At 42.7% G+C, this 20,399-nt stretch overlaps 1 protein-coding gene across 3 annotated transcripts in view; it reads left to right on the forward strand.

Annotated features, from left to right (window-relative positions):
- LOC144930565 (uncharacterized) overlaps positions 1–20,399 on the forward strand; it is a 105,121-nt gene that overhangs the window by 23,960 nt on the left and 60,762 nt on the right. Inside the window, exons 2-3 of one of the 3 annotated variants that reach the window (XR_013635844.1) lie at positions 905–987; positions 1,641–1,947. Coding sequence is in view for 1 of the 3 variants with exons in the window: in XM_078852889.1 (XP_078709015.1) it covers positions 905–987 (83 nt within the window). In the remaining 2 variants the exon portion in view is untranslated. Of the gene's footprint in view, positions 1–904; positions 988–1,640; positions 1,948–20,399 lie in introns of those variants that run through there. The other 2 variants (XR_013635845.1, XM_078852889.1) reach the window with 2 other exon arrangements.

Raw genomic sequence — 20,399 nt, forward strand, 5'->3', positions numbered from 1 at the left:
GCCCAAGCTGAATACATAAAGCTCAATGGTTTGGTCAGCTAGACCAAATCACTAGTTGGAGTCAGAGAAACATTGCCCTTTAACAGTAAACTATTTGCATTAAAGAAAAGTTGCCTCAGCCCACCCAGAAACAGATTAAATTACAGTGAATGTGCTTAATTTGTTTAGGAGCATAGTATAATATCAAAATAATTAGGCATGATTTAGGATCCCACAACACTTTATAAATATGAGCATACACATCACAGGCTGGCTCAAATAGTGTTTCACAGATCCCAGGTAACGGTACCTCTGATGCCTTCATACACTCCTTGAAGACATCCCCACAGATTTCAGGCCTCTAGCTGTCACCCCTTGTGGGGCAAGAACCTATATTCCTCTCCCCTTAGACTGGGGATTTAGGCTGCAATTCCTCTTGCCACTACCTTTGGAAGTCTAAGTTTAGTTCAGTACCTGCTGTGCAGCTCTCTGGAGCAATGACAGTGCTTTCCAGTGACCTGCCAGCCATAAATAAACCACCGTATTTATTCTGAACAAAAGCATTACAGAGAACTTATCTTGAAAACAAAACCACTTCTATGCATGCCCCTCTTACCAGCATCTCTGTGCAGAAGGTAGATATGTTTCAAAGTCCTTCAAAAATCCTTTCAGCAGAGTCTGTCCCTCCTGGATACAGGCTCACTCAGTTCTTGGATCAAGTGGCAGTGGCTGCTCCTCTGTATCAGGCGGGGTTCTTTATGCAATTCTCAGTTTGTTGTTTGCTGGCCTCTTGAAGCCAGTCAAAACGGAACCCCAGATGCGGTACATCTGCAGACTTGCTTACCTGTCTAGGGATTTGCATTAATTACCACACACACTCTCTCTCTCCTAGGATTTTAATTCCTGTAATTTCATCCATGCTTAGGTGACTTCCCCAAGACACTGCATTGCTTGATCTGTTCCAAGAAAGAAATTAACCCCTTCACGCTCAGTGGGCAGCAATATAAGGTGAGAGGGGAAAACTGAGTTACACAATGTTCATAAAAATAAATCAGAAACTTGCAGTTCCCCACAGTATTGTTTCCCTCTTACACATGGGGAAATTGTGGCACAGTAGTTTAAGACACCCAAGTGTGATGTTGTCTAATTGAAGTATGACCATGCGAACAATTGTTGCTACCAATGCTATATAATTGCAGCAAATCTTATACAAAATATAACTCATGGCCAGAAAGGGTTAAATGGCCTGCAGGCTGAATGACCCAAAGCCCATCTTTAAAGTTCGTTTTTGGAAAACCAGTGAGGTAATAAAGAAGCTGTTTTATGCTGGGTTGATAAATCTAAATTTTGAAAGTCATGTTAGAAAGGCATGTGAATGGTAATTAGGGCCATTCATGCTAAACAGGCTAGAATTTTGAAATGCAAACCTATATTGTTAGAAGTAATACTCATTGTGTGTATCTTAAATGCTACCCATGTAAACAGTTCCTGTCTGTCACTATAGCTACTAATTCAGCGATCAAAAGGGAATATTAACATTTAGATGAATCTTGGGTGAAGTAATGTCCTTGTCTATATGTCTCTTTAAAGTTTGTAATAGACTGCCTAATGGATCAATTGCCCTATGTTAATTTGTGTAACTAATTACTGGTGGTGTTTAGAAAACAGAAGGTTACATCAAAAGCCTATTGTTTACCCAGGACTGTGTGGTCAAGTGGATGCTAGAAAACTGTATAAAAGACCGTTGGGTCCTGATTCTGTCATCTCAGATCTGCTTGAGGCTTCATACAGGGGAAACATAAGCAATAAGGACTAAAATCCTAGTCCTAAATTGGAACCCCTGCAATGACATTGGACAATAACTTGTGAACTATTTCTGAAATAACTCTTTGCAGCTACAAAGCTCACCATCTCTGCTATGTATCTGAACCTCAAGAATTTAACTCATGTCTGTATGTATATTGATCTTTTAACTATACTCTTTTGTTTTTAATAAATTTTAGTTTCGATAATAAGAATTGGCTGTATGCATTTATTTGGGTAAGATATGGAATATTCATTAACCTGGGAGGTAATGTGTCCGATCCTTTGGGATTGGTAGAACCTTTTATGTGATGAAGTAAGGTATTCAGGAATCTTCATCATATTTGACTTGGGTACCTGGATGGAGGTCTGAGGCTGGGTTGCTTTGAGGGAACTGTGTTGTCTGTTTTTGGAAAACCAGTGAGGTAATAAAGAAGCTGTTTTATGCTGGGTTGGTAAATCTAACTATTGAATTATCCACCATCTTTGGAGTTTATCTGCCCCATTCTTTGCTGTTCACCCTAATTGAATAGATTCATCGATATTAAGGTCAGAAGGGACCATTATGATCATCTAGTCTGACCTCCTGCACAATGCAGGCCACAGAATCTCACCCACCCACTCCTGTGATAAACCTCTCACCTATGTCTGAGCTATTGAAGTCCTCAAATCATGGTTTAAAGACTTCAAGGAGCAGAGAATCCTCCAGCAAGTGACCCATGCCCCATGCTACAGAGGAAGACGAAAAACTTCTAGGGCCTCTTCCGATCTGCCCTGGAGGAAAATTCCTTTCCGACCCCAAATATGGCGATCAGCTGAACCCTGAGCATATGGGCAAGATTCACCAGCCAGATACCCAGGAAAGAATTCTTTGTAATAACTAAGATCCCACTGCATCTAACATCCCATCACAGGCCATTGGGCCTATTTACCATGAATATTTAAAGATCAACTAATTGCTAAAATCATGTTATCCCATCATACCATCTCCTCCATAAACATATCGAGTTTAATCTTAAAGCCAGATAGGTCTTTTGCCCCCACTGCTTCCCTTGGAAGGCTATTCCAAAAGTTCAGTCCTCGGATGGTTAGAAACCTTTGTCTAATTTCAAGTCTAAACTTCCCAATGACCAGTTTATATCCATTTGTTCTTGTGTCCACATTGGTACTGAGCTTAAATAATTCCTCTCCCTCGGCTGGCTCCCCACTGGGACCCTAGTCACACCAAGTGTCTAAATTTTGTCCTAAATTTAGACACCTAAATAAAGGCCCAGATTTTCAGAATGCCTGAGCAATTAGAGATCCCACTGCATTCTGTGGGAGCTTGGCCTGACTGAGGGCTAGGTCCTGTCTTTAGGCACAGCCCTGAGCATAGGAAGGAGTGTAAGTTACACTCTAGCCCTCTGAGGCAGTATGACAAAACATTCTGAGGCACAATCCCCTCTCTGCTTCCTCTTGGTATGTAATTTTCTGTTGGCCTTTGGCTCCAGCAAGCTGGGAGATAGGGGTGAGGGTAAAGTTTCACTCATTCCTTGACCCTCTCACTCCCCCACTAAGAGCAGGGGGGGGAGAAGTGGGCATGCCTGGATCCAAGGTATAAGGAAGGAGATTCTTATTCATGTTCATGTGTATTTAGTCCAAATCGCAATCGAGCCCTAAAGAGACCTGGCTAAAGGCTCTCGGCAATTCTGTAGCAGACCTGGGAACAGAATCCAAAATTCTTGTGTCCTAGTCCTGTGCTTTAATGACAAGACCACCCTTCCGTTACGATTTGTGTACTTCCTTGGTTTCTAATTTGAGCTGTACATGCCACAAGAGGAATCATTTTGGTGAATAAAGCTCATAGAGGGATTTTTTTACCTTTTTTTTTTTTTTTTTTTTTTAATTTTTTGACTGGTGGTGTTGGTTCAAATGTGGCTGTATCCATTCTCCAGAAAGAAGTGTATAAACTAGCAAATTGAGTTCTCTCTGCTTTTTCTTTCCCAATCCCCATGCCAGCCTCTGTTTGTTCTCTGCAGGATTCGTCCTTTGCCAGAGTTCAAGTGCTTGCAAACAGGGGATCTCTGCAAATCCCAGTTGAGCACCCAGTTAAAAGATATGAATATGGATGATGCTTTCACCCATCAGATGCAAAGCATTTAGCTTCATACCTCTCTGGCTGGAAATACAATAAAATCTATTCAGCATCCAAAGCATTACAAATGGTACTCGTCTTTTTAGAAAAGCAGAAGCTGGGAAAGCAGGATTCTAAATTAGATCAGATGAGTGTCTTCTGAGGCTAATAAGTATGCAATGTAAAGCAGCTAGACTTGTTGAGAGAATTCCATCCAGTTTTCTTTCTCCTCAACTAAGAGCTTAATTCAATTCCTTTAAGTTCAATGGACTCCCAGTGACTTCATGGGAACTGGATCAGGCCCTAGTTCTCTAAGTACCATGGCCTCTCTTGTAGTTTAGCATTCCTCATTTTGAATCACTGCCGCACCGTTCCATGTTTGAGCCCATTTAGACTGAAAGCTGTAATACCAATAAGGCTCCGTGGCCCTGATTTTTCCATTCAGCTACATACAGCTGATTTGAAATGAAGACCAGGTCCATAGTATCTGTTTGAATGGAAAAATTAATAATATACTAGTATTAGAGCTGGTGGAAACTCAGAATTTCCATTTAATGGGAAATTCTGTCATTTCAAAATTTTGTTTCAAATCAGAAAGAGAACAAAAACCTTCTGAAATGTTTTTATTTCAGGCCAATCAAAATGTTCTGTTTTTGAAAAAATCTAAACATTTTGTTACCATTTCAAATTTTTATTTTCTATTAATTTATAATATAGAATACACTTGGAAACAAACGTCCTTTCAAAATGGAAAAATCAATGTTCTGTTCCAACCATAACAAAATGCCTTTTCATTTTCTTTCTAAACGAAGTTTCATCACAATCAACACTTTCCTGCTGAAAGTTTCAAAAACAGCATTTCCCGACAGAAAAAGTCCCATCGGAAATGTTTTGACTAACTCTAACTAGTATATCCTTGTACCTTCTTTGCTGCACAGCTTTTTACAGAACAGGTTGTGGTTTGTTATTGGCTTGCTTCTATTTAAAGCTTCTGCTAAAGAATTGACTCCAGATGGGCACACAGTTTCTAGGGTTTGTTGATAATTGTTACAGGAAAATAAATATTTTAACCCATTCACTACTGGGGAGCTTAGAAACCACTAGGACCACAGGTATTACGAAATTAACAAGAAAGCCCAGTTCCCCAGCAGGGCTTCTGCGAGGTCTCCATGCCAAGACGGGCTGGCACGCAGGCTCCCAGATTGGGCTGCCGCCTGGGCTCCCTGCTGGGAGGCTTGCAGCCCTCTGGGATTCCGGCTCCCAGCAAGGAGCCTGGCTGCACCAAGGCTCCTAGCTTGGAGCCAGCTGCCGCACCCCTCCCCTCCGGACTCTCAGCTTTCCCCCACAGGAGCATGGCAGCTGACTGGACTCTGGGCACAGATCTCCCTGTCAGAGGCGAGAAGCCCCAGGTGGCTTTCCCCTGCTCCCAGCTAGAAGCAGGAAGGCGAGAAGCCTTGGGGGCAGCTGGATCCCAGCAGGAAGCTGCGCAAAGCTGAGAGCCCTGGCTTTCAGCCCCCGCACACTGCCCCTCTTCCGTCGGTGGAAGTGCTCCAGGTGAGCACGCACACCACCGATAGAAGGAGAGTAGTGTGGACATCAGCCACCGCAGTAATTACCATGGTGGCTGTAAGTCAACCTACCCTAGGTTGATTTAAGATTATAGTGTAGATATGCCCTTAATATCTGCATGTCCTCTTTGCTACTCCATTTTGTCTGTTGTTAGCCAATCTAATAAATGCTGCTTTATGGATCAGTTGTGGCCCATGTGCACATGGCCCATGTGTTTGGGCATAAGGGATGGGGAAGATACCCCACTCCCTGCGAGCCAAGGGATTGGGGATATGTCTGAGACAGGCAAGGAGTTGGCAGAGCCATGGTTCCATCCAGCAGAGTTGTCTGGACATGAGCAGGGAGTAGCTATGTCTGGTAATGGGGCAGTGCAACATACTCCCCCACCCTGTGTAAAACAGGCACTCCAGAGGAGTTTTTACTCGGGGTGTCTCTGATTCACCATTCCTTTCTGGAGCTCCTTCTAGACAGCTGCAGCTACATGCTGCCCATTACACAGGGCTAAGAGCAAACTTTCAATCTAGCCCTTTGTGTTTTTCTGTTGGTACCTGAAAGTTAATAACTTTGGGCCACATTCTACCACCAAGTGGTACTTTATGCCATAAGCAGCTCTACTGAACTCAGAGGGACTGGGTACAGAATAAGGTACTACTGAACACAAGAGTGAAAAAATATGGCCCGTTGTTATTTGGTTAAGAGATTACAACAGTCCACCTGAAAAGGAAAGAGGACACTTTTAATGGGGAGACAGTTTTGCCTACTGGATAGAGCACTGGGCTGGGACTCAGGAGACCTGGATTCCTGGTCCCAGTTCATTCATTGCTGGATGATCTCAGGCAAGTCATTTTACCTCTCTGTGCCTCGGTTTCCCCATTTGTAAAATGTGACCTCCTTTATAAAGTGCTATGATGAAAAGTGCAGTGTAAGCGCTTGTGGCTGTTATAAAAAATCAGCAAAATGTATATGACCTTGTATAAACTTGTGAAAGGACCCTGCCAAAAAAAAAAAAAAAAGGCAGACTCTAACCTTTCAATGAATAGTAGAACACAGCGAGGTGAGTTTGCATTCAAGAGTTGGAGCCAAAGCCATAATGAAATGCCTTTGCTGGAACAGACTGGGTGGGTTATAGACTAGAATCTGATATGACAAGCACAGGCCATAGCAGATGTGCCTCTTCCCTAGTGCAGACTTCTATTCTTCTCTGCAATGCAGACCCCCCACTCCCCTCACTTGACCAACCAATCTTCCTTCTCCTCTGTGTAGATTTTCCTCTTTCATGTAGATCCTTCTCCCTTTAGAGACCCCCATCCACTCACCTCCTCAGATGGGGGTGGGATACTTCCACCAGCCCAGCTTAGTGTAAGGAGTCACTCGCCCACCACAGGTCAGTAGCATGCTGGCAGTGCAAAGAGGAGATAGACAGCAGGGGCAGGTTGGGCCTATCAGTGAGCAGAAAAAGCAGGTGCAGTAGATTATTAATATAATTGTTCCCTTCCTGGCACACAAACAAGCCATTTACCAGGCAGGCCAGGATGCCTTCACCAACCCTGAGCATCTTGGAGTTGTTCCCCCCTGACTGAGGCCCATAGCTATATTTTCCGACCCCTACTCAAAATAAGAATACATAGTCTACTTTAGAAATTCATTACCTCTCCTTTACTACCTTTATCAATAACAATATCCCTCAATATCAGTGGGGAAAAGAACCCCTTTTTGCCCTGTTTCCAAATTGTAATTCTAGCACATGTTCTGATAGTTTAATTACCCTGCTCACCCTGAGAAATAAACCTGTATGCCAAAACTGTGACTAAACAATGACACCCCCTGATGTGGGTGCATGTTTCCAGGACCACTCTGTTGGAATGGACACATCAATCTCCCACCTCAAAGATTAGTCAGAATTTGCCTTCAGCTATGACATGGCTCATTTTGTTTTAGTAATTATTGTTAAACTGTTATTTGTTCAATAACAATTTCTTAAAAAGGAATAAATATTTCTGGAAATTACTATTTTTAGTTACTTGACAAAAGTAATAAAACATGTTACCTTTTGGTTTTAAAACCCATGGATCTCCCATATTTGAAGGGAATAATGGCAGGTGGTATAATTTAGAGCATTCTAACTTGCTCTGGGTGACTGGACTGGCACACAGCCAACATGAGCTCAGGGGAATGCAAAATGGACTTAAAAGTCATCTTTGCAGTCCTCTCTCCCCGTTTAGCCTCAGCAGAGATTCAGGGTGATATTAGGTGAAAAACAAGCAGAATTAAAAGAGAGATCCAGGTTTTCTTGTTACATCATAAAGAAGCAAACACCTTTGAGCTCCTCTCTTCAATAGTTTCTCCAGGTCTCTGTCAACTTCCTGTTTGTCCCTTCAGCTGCCACTCACTGATTTTTCAGTGGTGTCCCTGATGTCTTCTTTTGATGGGACATCATTGACTCAATTTGAGACTGAAATGGAGTTAGGGTCAAATGTAGAATAGTCCCCAAAAGCAGGTGCTTTCTATGTCTCTTGCAGAAAATCAGAGGAGGATACTTCAGTGGCAGATACTTCTAAGAAGAGGAGATACTTCTCCATATAGCCATATGTCACTGGATATCAGATGGGAAAACTCGGCCACCGCTGGAAAGTCATGTATTGTATTATATGGGGATAAATATTAATAAGTCTAATGGCTGATAAAGCAGTGCTATTGTGCTATTGAGGGCTAAATTCACCCCTGTAGTAACTCCGCTGTCTTTAATAGTTACATCAGGGATAAATTTCAGAATTTTGAAATAATGACAGAAAAAAGAGAATGGGTCATACTGTGACGTTCCCCTGGTGTTCTCTGGACCGGTGATCTGCTAGGTCACTCCAATCCTTGAGTCTGGCAGCCAGCCTTACCCTGCTCTGCTGTGAGAACCCCCACACCTGGGCTGTTCACTCACAGCCTCTGGCATGTAAGCTGCTCCTTGGATTGTGCAACCAAATGACACTAGCCTATATTTCCGGTCCCAGACACAGCCCTAGGAACCTCCATCTTGCAGTGTCCAGTTATGTCCGCTGGCTACTGCAATCTTATATGAGTTTGTCAATTTAACAAAGAAATTGATATGTATCAGGCTTGTTATCACAAGGGAGTGTCTCTGACACACTTCAAACCAAACACACTGCTTCAGGTAGAATAAAAAAACAAATTTATTAACTACAAAGATAAATTTTAAGTTATTATAAGTCAAAACATAAGAAGTCAGATTTGGTCAAATGAAATAAAAGCAAAACGCATTCTAAGCTGATCTTAACACTTTCAGTGCCCTTACAAACTTAGATGCTTGTCAGCACAAGCTGGCTAGTTGCTCTTCAGCCAGGCTCTCCCCTTTGATCAGTGCTTCAGTCGCTTGGTGTGGTGTCTGTAGATGTAGGTGGAAGAAAAAGAGAGCATGGAAAAATCTTTCCCTTTTATCATGTTCTTTCTTCCCTCTTGGCTTTGTGCCCCTCCCCACCTTCAGAGTCAGGTGAGCATTACCTCATCATAGTCCCAAACTAACCAAAGGAAGGAGGTGGGGGGTGACTCACTCAAGAGTCCAACAGATCCTTTGCTGCTGCTTAGGCCAGTGTCCTTTGTTCCTGTGAGGCTGGGCTGGGTTTGTCCCATACATACCCTAATGAGATGCGAACTGCCCCTCTGCTCTTGGAGAGTTTTTGCCTGGGCTCATTTTAAGCCATGAGGACACATTTTCAGCCTCATAACTATATACATGAAATTACAACCTATAATGTTACTATAACAACAATGCTCAGTGCATCATGAGCCTTCCGAAGACACCCGACATGACAAACTTTGCATTGGATTCCATACAAACATATTGTAAGGATGAACATGGGGGTGTAGGGTGTTCCCTCCCCCCCGAGGTACAGAGCGTCACACATACCCTTAACACAGACAGCTAGCTATGAGAAAATCGTATATAGATTACAAAATTGAGAGTACTTGGTATGCATGTTTCAGATATGAAGGTTAATTCAAATTTTCTTATTTAGTGTTCTTCCTCTTTCCCATTCTCTTCTTTTTGTGTCCTTATATAAAACTGCTGAAATTGCCAATGCCTGTGAATAAACATTGCTTATCGTCTCCTATCAAACTTGTTGTTTGGGCTGCTCTTGGGAACCCTGCTCTTGAGACCCCCCATCCTTGCAGACATCACATGTGGGGGCAATTTTTTTTTTGCAAAAGTAGCTTTAGAGCTGGAATCTGATGTTGTGGTTGGAGCCTTGTCCTTGATGATGATGATGATGATCTTGGTGAAGGCAGCAGGAAGGGAAACTATAAAGATGAACTTTTTTTTGATCAATTGAAAATGTGGCATGTAATAACTTTTATGGTTTATAATTCTTTTTAAAATCTCCATAGCACTACTGTTAGGAAATGTTATTTTTAATATATGTCTATTCTATTATATTTATTAGTGTTGTAGCCAGGCATTGTTTTGCAGCTTCTTGGGTGATGCTTCTCAGTATTGGATTCTGTGACATCATGGAACCAAAGAAATGTAGATTGCTCAAGACATCAGAAATTATTTAGGCCCAGGTTTTTAAAGGCATTTAGGCATTGCTCCACTCAACCTTGCAAGGCCCTGGTCCTCAAAGGTATGTAGGTGCCTAATGCTCACTTTCAATGACTTTTGAGGATCTGGGCCTAAGTTCCATTTTCAAAAGTGACTTGAGCCAGATTTCCAAAGTATTTATGCACCTAAAGGTGCAGATAGGTGCCTTAGTGGGATTTTCAGAAGTACTTAGGTTTCTAACTGCTATTGAAACTAATGGGTCTTAGGTGCCTAACATGCTTAGGTGCTTTTGAAAATGGCACTAAGTGCCTATCTGCATCTTTAGGTGCCTAAATACCTTTGAAAATCTGGCCCCTAGGAACCTAAGTCTCATTGAAAGTCAATGGGTCATAGGCTTCTAAGTAACTTCTGAAACTGACTTATTCCCAATATTCCCTGTGAGATAGATTTTTCCATGTAGATCTAGTGCATCTGTAAGTTTGATCTCTCTATGTTAGCAGGAGAGAACATTTTCAATACTTTATATCGGCTCTTCACAAAAATGTTTTAGGTTAACTATCCTTGAAAAGGTGAATACTATTTCTGCTAAACATCAAAGCTGGACATTTCAGTAGAACAGAAGGAAAAGAATCAAAAAAGATAATTATCGGTCAAGATCAACATAAGCTGGATTTAAATAGCACTGAATATTATTGAAAAACATTACAAGGTAAAGCCGTATTGCAATGCTGTTTGGAGACTCTGGAAAATAAGTCAAGTGCCTCCAACTTCTGTGTAATAGGCTTAAAAGAGGTTGCTGGGGGAGATAATTCTCTTTATTTATTGCCAAAATTATTCCAATTGTTAGGTGGAAACGTTTGACCCTGAATTATCCATAGAAAGGGATTTTTCAGTTGTGTGTCTTTTTAGTCAGAGAAGTATCAAGAGTAAAATCTGTAGGACTCTTCTAATTTGCATTCATTTTCTTGGTGATTGCAAAAAACATTCAATTTATATCAAGGACATCATGCCATTTAAATCTTTGAAAAGAGACGTTATGAAAACAGATACTCAATTTGCCACACACTTATTTACAATTCTAAAAAATCTATAGCTTTTAAAATGATGATGAAGCTCTTTGTCTTCTAAGCTACCCTCTCAAATGTCAGTTGTGCCACAAACATTTGATCAGATAAATGATTCTGAAGCTACTAAATATTCATGTCTTCCTCATTTCTGAACAAGTCACAGCTTGATTTAGAATTGATCATATTTTAAATGTTTTTTGTATCGATATGCTAGTTATGGGATGAGTCCAGGTTTTTTCTTAGTGTCCATGACTGGGTATTTGGTCTAACACACTGAAATATGTTTCTATATTTTTTTCTTCAATGGTTGAAGTCTTGTCTTCCAATGAGCTGATTACAGCCTATTGTGTAAATCTCTTGATTTAAAAATGATAAATTAGACTCTTTTTTAAAGTTAGTTTGCTCTGTAAGTTTGTTTTTTCTATTGCCTCCGGCCGTTTAGAATCCTTAGTCTTTGTACATGCCTTTTTGTATTGAAAAATCATTCGAATGTTTAACAAGAGAAGATGGCAATAAATGCCCCACACAAACAGATTACATTGCTGACCTAGGGCTTGCTTCTGCACCACTGAAGTCATGAGGAGTTTTTCCATTAACTTCAGTTGGTGCAGGGTCAAGCTCTGAAGGCTATATAATGCCATTGATCTATGAGAATGTTCATTGATTTAAATGGGAATTCTGTGCACAGAACAATGGCAGAATGGCCCTAAATGAAATGATCGGTACTTAATGACTATCGGCTGCTGAGCAATGCTGCAAATTATTTGCAGAATAAACTCTTCCTTTGACTATGAATGTTTTCAGTGATTAACTTTGTATTACTGAATGTCGTTTTGGGAGGTTGCAGGGTTCCTAAATATGAGGTTTATTAACTCTCTAGAAATGTGCCTGCATTTATGAAAAGGAAAATTATTCCAGCATCCCTTAGACAATGAGCCAAATGCAGCCTAGAGCTGATGCCAGTGTAGATACTAGCGAAGGGCCCCAGCAGCAGAAAGTCTGCTCAGGAAAATAGGTTCAACAGTACAAGGTACCCTTAATGTACCCATTTGCAGATGCACAGCACTGCCCCACAAGTGGGCTGTGTTGATTGAGGACGGGGTGTTGTGATGGGTTTTCCCAGGGTGCAACCTGAACTCTGGGACCGCTGAGTCTTCTGTCCCACCAACCTGGGCTCCCTCTCACACTGTGATGCTGTTGGTAAGCCACAAACCTCTGTCAGGAATTGTACTTACACAGACATCCACAGGTAGGGACACAGGCAACTGAGTTACATGAATGCTTCTCCCAGCCACTCATGAACTAACAATAGAGAGGCTCCAGCCAGTTCCCCCCAGCTCCTCAGCCTTGCACCCCAGAGCTGTACCATCTTGCACTAGTCAGAAGCCTGACGAGAGTAAGTTCATTAAGTTCAACACCTCTACAAAGGAAAGTTCACCAGCCTTTGTAACCTGAGCAGATTACCCAAGCACTTCAACCAAAACACACTGTTTTAGGTAAAATATACAACAGATTTATTAACTACAGAAAGATTGATTTTAAGTGATTATAAGCAGTGAGCGTAGAGATCAACGTTGGTTATCTAAGAAATAAAATAAATTTGCAGTCTAAGTTCTATAACTAAACAGGATTTGAATTAAGCCGTGTCTCACCATGATAATTAAAACAGGTCACAGATCTTCAATACAGAGTCTGGAAGTCTCCTCCAGCCCGAGACCACCTCCCCAGTTCAAAGTCTTTGTCCTCCAGATGTGTTTCCAGGTGTTGAGTTGTGGGGAGAGTGAGGCCAAGTAATGATGCCACTTCCAGCTTGCTGGAAAGATCCTTTGCTATGACCTGGATCAAGCAGTCTCCTTTGCTATCTCTGGGAAGTGTCTATTGTGTACAGTTCCTGGGATAGTCCTTGGGAGTGTAGATTCCTTTAATGGGCCATCAGTGCATCTGGCTCGTCCACTGGTGTACCTGAAAGTCTGGTTGTGGGTGTTCCCAACCTCACAACATATTTCAGTAACACATACATAGCCAAACTTCACAACTTCACATATAATGATAGCACATACAATCTAACAGGATATTAATGTTCAACGGATCAAGACCTTAAAAATGATACATCACAAGGCATATTTTGTACAAAACATATCATAGTTATATGGCTGTGGTGGATATGGGGGTTCCAGGGTGCTATATTGAGGCACAGAGTGCCACAGGTGTAACTAGGACAGCTGGGAACATGCTGTTTCAATGTATATTCACTGCTTCCTTTGTTGATGCTGCTCCTGTGGAGTCTCTGACAGAGATTAAAGGTGGCCACCCTAAGCAAAGGTTTGTATGGGACATTACCTTCTTCTACTCCTAACAGCTGACTGTCTGAAGATCAATGTCCTGATATTACTCCCACCTAAGTGAATGAGAGAACCGCTGGTGGGTTCTGTGAGAGAATGGTGGGCCCTGATGCCTGCTTGCCTTACTTATCCATTGCTTTCATCCCGGGGGCATGACCCCCACCTGTGATAAACAGGATTCCAAGGGTTGCAACCACCTTTTCTTTCTAGTGAGGATGGAGTGGGGTCCTATAACTTTCTTCTCTTGTTACCTGGTGTCATGGTATGGAAACCTGTGAATCGAGTTAATGGGACTAGTTTTGTAAGTTGGTTTTGATCTTCAGGATTTTCCAAACTAAGGCTCGTTGTTTAAAAATATGGCTACCTCCACGGTTCTGAAAATAGTTCATAAACATGCACTAGTAAAGCAAGATTGTTTCTGCTGCTGCTATGTAGCAGACTCCCGTCCAATGCCTGTTCTAGCATGATGAAGTGGGAAAGGATGACACATTATGCACAAAAAAATGTAAAGAGCAGCTTCTTAGTGAGAAAGGCATGGTTGAGCACAGTACCTACTGGCTCAGCCAAGGGCAAGCTCTCTCTTTTTCCTCAGCTAGCAACTGCCAAAAGGACGACAAGGATGCTGGTTTCTATATTCTCTGTGAGCCTAGCCATCAGAGTTTGCAAGTCAAAACACCCTGTTAACTAAGGCAGCTTTTTGTGTGATCTTTTCCAAACATTAGCATTGACATTATTTGTGTTTGCTTCAATTTCTTCAGGCATTAAAAGAGGGTAGCAGGGAGGGAAAGGACAGAGGAAGAGACAACCATAAACTGACAACGAACGTTGCTGGCATTCATAATGTGTTTTTTTTCAAAGATAGTGAAGGTCAGCAAAATTTGTCTTTCAGTACTCTGTTAGACTGTTATGCAATAGAGCAATTAATTGGCTGATCATTGGCCTGTCATGTATAAAAGTATTGGCCTCCACTTTTACCCTTCATTTTTAAAAACAATCTTTTGCTTGATATCTTTGTGTCCTTTTTAGTAATATTTCCTGCTGAGTTGCTCATCTTGGATTCTTTCCTGAATGTTCCACTGCTAGATATTTTCTAATTGACATAACATTTGTCACAAAATATGTCAATAATTCAGTTAATCAATACAGCCCTAATTTGATCTCCTACCGATGTTTCATGGTGTTTTTAAAATAATTCTTTTTGGGAGAACTGAAGCAGCAGCACATTTGGCCTTTAGTATGAGGAAGGGCTTTCCGTTATTTAACAGTGACCTTCAGTTGGTTGAAAGTAGTGTTCATGGACTCTCAGTAGCATCCCATCCAGTCTCTTAGCTGTAAGGATGGTGGTTATTGTAGAGAACCAGCTGAAAAGCATACAGGTAATTCACTTCTTGCATATCATGAGCATCTACCAAATACAACTGTTGACAAGCTGTAAACTGAGTGGGTATAGCTCAAAAAACTGAAAGGCCTCTAGGGAGAAACTATAATTGCTGTTTTAGGCGAAAACTAGCATAAGGAACAGGGATCGGTCCATGTGCATTTCAGAGGGGATAAAGGAGCAGAATGTAGCATGTGTTATAAAGAGAAACAAACATCCTTCTCATGCACTCAAGTATTTTATTAATTTAAATCCGACTTTGAATATTTCATAAAACAGACATTTTTATCACATATGATTGCATAGCAATCTGGTATTAATTAGTAACAATAAAAACATGGCCTGCAGCTATTCTAGTCTGGGTTGAGATCTTTTTTTTGTGCTCTAGATAAGCGGAGCCAAGGCTTTGTCACTCGGATGTGAAACTGAATATAAATAGGAACTATATGTAGTTTTGACGGTTGTTGCCACTGTTTTCTGAGTAGGTACTTAATCAATGTCCCAGCATTGTTCTACAGAGCACTCTGAAGAAGAAGGTTCAGGCCTAAATTCTATTGTCAGTTACATTGGTGTAAATCCAGAGTAACTACAATGGAATTACTCTGGTGGGACTGACAACAGAATTTGCCTCACCACCTTTCAGAAGAAATATAAACTCAAGGCCATAATTTCCTGTGGCTATAATATCCTGTGACCTTTTTAACAAGAGTAATAATGGCACCTAGCCATCTTGCAAATTGGGTAATTAATACTCACTATCTCAAATTCCGATTGTATTTTCAGTTGGAGAAGCTAGTCTCCTTCCCCATGAAAACTGCTGCGTAGCGTGGCTGGTACAAAACTGATGCTGCATTATACCAAGAGGTGGTAGTATATCAGTGGTGGGTAAGTTATCATATAAATAAAGTGTAGCATTTGGAAATCCTTCAGGATGAAAGGCAGTGTGTAAATGCAGGTTAGTATACACTGTTGCCATTTCAAAACATTGTCTTTTAATATCAAGTGTCTCAGTGACCCATGTTAAAGAAAATAACATAAGCTCCATAAAAATCTTCACCCAAACCATTAACCATTAACCATTTTTATTCTTTGAGTTTTGGTTAAGTTTAGCTCACTCCTTTCCAACCTTTGCACTCCTTAGTTTTGGCCACGATGTGAAGCGTAAATGTCAAAGTACCCCAAGCAAAGCTGTTCTTATGCTATTTCTGTACCAGGCAGTACTAGACACAAAATTGTCAGTGCGATTTCTTGACCAAAAAAAATTCCCATAAATTTGGATCAGGTGGGTTGGTTACCTGAAGCAAACTCCGAGTTAGATGTTATGATCAGACAAGTGACATGGTAGAAATGGCACTTTGTATAGTTTGGTTTTGTTTTGAAAGGATCTCAGATAGTTTGTTGCTGGTTAATCTGAAAACCAACAGAGCTTTCATGTAGGATTATAGGATCTCAGACCTTGCAGGAAATATGAACATGAATGAATGGAAATGCAAACAGGATTACAGGTTCAAGAACCTCTTCCTACTAAGATTACTTACAATATGGCCTCATTTTTTAGGGAGTTTCCCTTTGACTCTCCAATTAATTGAAACTTCTTTGCTTTTTGCTTGTCTCCATTTTTTAAAAGATGAAATTACTGTGAAATTACTGTGTTTGCTCCCAGTGGACAAAAACCTGAAGGGTGCAACTGCATAAAGCCCGGACGTGGTAGAAATGCTGTATTCATGCTGCTATAGTCAGCCAGGCAGTAGAGAACCCCTGCAAGCGGACTCTGGCCCAGATCCAAGCCGTCCAAGTCCCTGTTTTGGCTCCACTGTGATCCAGAAAACTCCTGCAGGCTCCTACACCCACTCAGTGCCTAACTTTTCAAAGTAAACATGCCCTAGATGCTATTGTTTCTGCCTCCGGGCATGTCCTGCCTCCATCTAGATGCTTATCTCCCCTCTAAAGCCCAGAGCAATCCACAAACCAGGGAAGACAACTATTCGGGCTACCTAAGTTGCGTGCAGGGCCTGATCCGGTAAGTATCCAGAAGCCATATACAGGATAGGGTCTCATTTGAAATCCAGCAGGAGAAAGCAGTTTCCACCTTCTAACTTGTAGTCCAGTGGTTAGAGCACATGCCTGGAATGTGAGAGACTCAGGTTCATTTCCCCCACACTCTCCCCCCCCCAAAGGAGAATTTGAACAAGTGTTTCCCATTCTCAGGGGACTGCTCTAACAGCTGGGCTATGGGGTATTCTGATGCAGAGCTCCCTCAGTTTGGCCTGTTGAAACTATTCCACTGTGGATAAATAATGAAAGAGGGACTGGACCCAGAGTCCCCCATCTCCCATGTAGGCGCCCTAACTACTGGACTGTAAAGTCTCTCTCCAGCCCAGTGTCTGTTCCATTGTGGATAAATGTTTTCAAACATTGAGTCAGAGACCCAGCGAGAGCGAGTCCTACCCTCTGTGCCTTGGAGGAAATCTCCAGAGAGGTTCTTTGCAGTGTCACAGGGGTGGGGGTAAGTGATGCATGATGGGTGCATTAGCACCCACTATGAATCCACAAACCCTGCATTGGAAGGGAGTAGCATCCTTCATCCATAACACCATTCCATATCCTGAAGCAAATGGCTTAGAGCTGACTATGCAGGTTTGGAAACTCTGCTCTTTATGGACTAATCCTGTACCAAAGGGCTGAAACCCATAATGTTCTATAGACATTTAATAGGAATCTGTAATATATATAATAAAGACCAAAAGAATTTATAAATGATATATAGTTTTTGAATCCTCCTATTGCTGGGATATAGTTCTCTGATAAATTCTATAGCAGGGGTGGGCAAACTACAGCCCATGGGTTGGATCCAGCCCATCAGGGCTTTGGATCCAGACTGCGGGATTGCCACCCCCGTGGCGCTGTGGGTCCTGCACCGCTCCCGGAAGCGGCTGGCACCATGTCCTTGTGGCCCCTGAGGGAGGGAGGGTAGAGGGCTCCGCACACTGCCCTCGCCTGTGGGTACCTCCCCCTGCAGCTCCCATTGACCGAGAACGGGGAACCGTGGCCAATGGGAGATTCGGGGGAGGTACCCACAGGCGAGGGCAGCATGTGGAGCCCTCTGCCCCAGGGGCCGCAGGGCCGTGGTGCCAGCCACTTCCGGGAGCGGTGCAGGGCCAGGGCAGGCAGGGAGCCTGCCCTGGCCCCGGTGCGTGCCACTGCCACCCCGGAGCCGCTCCAGGTAAGCGGCGCTGGACCAGAGCCCACACCCCAACTTCTTGCCCTGAGCCCCCACCGCACCCTGCCTGTACCCCCAACCTCCCGTCGCACCCTGCACCCCTTCTGCACCCCAATCCCCTGCCCTGAGTCCCCTCCTGCACTCTGCGCTCCCTAGTACACCCTGCACCCCTATTCTGCCCCAACCCCTTGCCCTGAGCCCCTTCCTGCACACCTCACTCCCTCCCACAGCCTGCACTCCCTTCTGCATCCCAAGCCCCTGCCCCAGCCCTACATTCATGGCCCTGCATGCAATTTCCCACCCAGATGTGGGCCTTGGGCCAAAAAGTTTGCTCACTCCTGCTCTATAGGACAGTTCAGAAAAACCTTGTGATAAGTCCCACACTGGCAATGAGAGGGTTAATGAAAGCTTACAGACCCAGTTTGCCCCACCCTGCTAAACCTACAGGAAATAGCAGGCATGGAAAGGGGAATTAAAAGGTGGAATTCAGAGCTGCCCAGAAAGGATTGCAGAGCTCAGATTCTCTTTATGTGAGAAAACTCTGGCTGAATACTACTAGCGTCCTGAGCTATCTTGCTGGCTGGCCTGCCACACCCCTGTTGGAAGTGACAAATAGACACACAGGGGACTTAGCACACACCTCTCAGATTGGGATGTCCCATTGGCCACCTTAGGTGGCACCCCACATGGTGTGCTGACTTTGTGGATCACACTCTGGCTACATCAACGCTACACACCAGTGTCGGTGGCATGTAGTGTACGTGTAGCTACACACTGCAGTGAAAAGCAATCTGTGACCACCCCATGGTGTGTAGCTACATGTGTCAGTGAAAGGCTCTGGCAGGGGGAAAAGGCTCTGCTTTCCCCGGGCTCCAGCAGCAGGGAGCTGTAGACACTTTCCTCCGCTGCCTCCCTGGTGCTGGAGTCTTTCCGTGCAGCAGGGAAAGGCTGCATCAGTGAAGAGGCAGGAGGACCCTATCCTGCTAAACATAACAGTGTAGATGGGGAGGCATGGCTTGGCCGTGTAGAGATACATGTAGAGTATACACTCAATTACATACCCACACCCTTCAGGCATGGCTTTACTCTCCTAAACTGAGCCTCGTGTTCTACACTGCTATTTTTTATACCTGTACAAAGGAGGCTACACAGGTATGAATGCTCTACACCCCTGAAAAAAGCATGCAGTGTAGATGTACATTCAGAACTGATTAATTTGACCCAGAAAGTCCATGGCAGAGTTAGGAATAGAACCCAAATATCCTAAATGCCAGTTCAATACCTTACGCACAAGATCTTCCTCTCCATCCTACATCCCCCCCCCCGCCCCATCAATTGTCTCCTGCCAGCTGCACTCCAGGGATGGGAGGAACTATTGGGAGGGTGGCGGATATATGCAGCTGGCTCTATGCTGCCACACGCATCTAGCCATGTACACCTCTACCAAACCAAACCTGTAATGCTCAGTTTAGATTCAGTTACTAGAATGCTGGTGCTTCAGGAAGTGTCAGGTTCTCAGCTCATCCAAATAATTCTCCCAGCCCTATTCTGCTTATTAGTTGATTTACAATTAAAACAATCTCTTAACTTAACTCCACTTTTCTGTTAAGTGCTTAAGTTAAAGGGTGTGGAGCTGGATTTTCAAAGCTGCCTAGAGGGTCCAATTCCCATTAATTTCTAGTGAGAATTGAGCATCAAAGACCTTTAGGTGGCTTTGAAAATCTCAGTCAGGATGATCAGCAAATACATTTGTATAAAATCAAACTACTTTTTGTACCAGTTGTCCCTAATAAAAGCACGGATATCCCACTTGTTGACAAAAAGCTGTTTTCGAGGTACCATCAGATGTTATGTAAAACTGGTCACTAAAGATCCATAACACATTTTATAGGAATTATTACATTTTTCCATACTTAGCCCCACCCTCCTCTGTTGGACTGAAATTCAGCACGTAGAAGATGGGTCTAACAAATCTTTATTAAGGCAAAACACTCAGCAAATAATGATCAGTTACTTACAAGTGGGAAGCTTATTGGGATGGTCTCTCACAGTTGCCTCCAGCGCTGGACAATACACGGTTTCAGCTTCCTTTTATTCGGCTGCTCATTTATAACTTTTGTTATCTTGTCTCATTTTCATACCAATTCTCCACCCCTGTAACTAACTCAAACTGCGTGCTGTGGTGTTGGTTTTTTTTAGCTTTCTGGTTACTTTATCTTCTGTTTTTGCCACAAACATGATTCCTTTTCATTTTCTTACATATGTGCAACGCTAAACATGATTACTCTGCAATTTCTCACATGTGCAACATCACTTATGCGAAGCAAGTTTTAGGATGAGAAAAAAGTAATATTTTACCTAATTGTCAGATAAATAGAT

This window comes from Lepidochelys kempii, chromosome 5 (genome assembly GCF_965140285.1).
Source record: "Lepidochelys kempii isolate rLepKem1 chromosome 5, rLepKem1.hap1, whole genome shotgun sequence".
In the NCBI taxonomy this organism is placed as follows: domain Eukaryota; kingdom Metazoa; phylum Chordata; order Testudines; family Cheloniidae; genus Lepidochelys; species Lepidochelys kempii.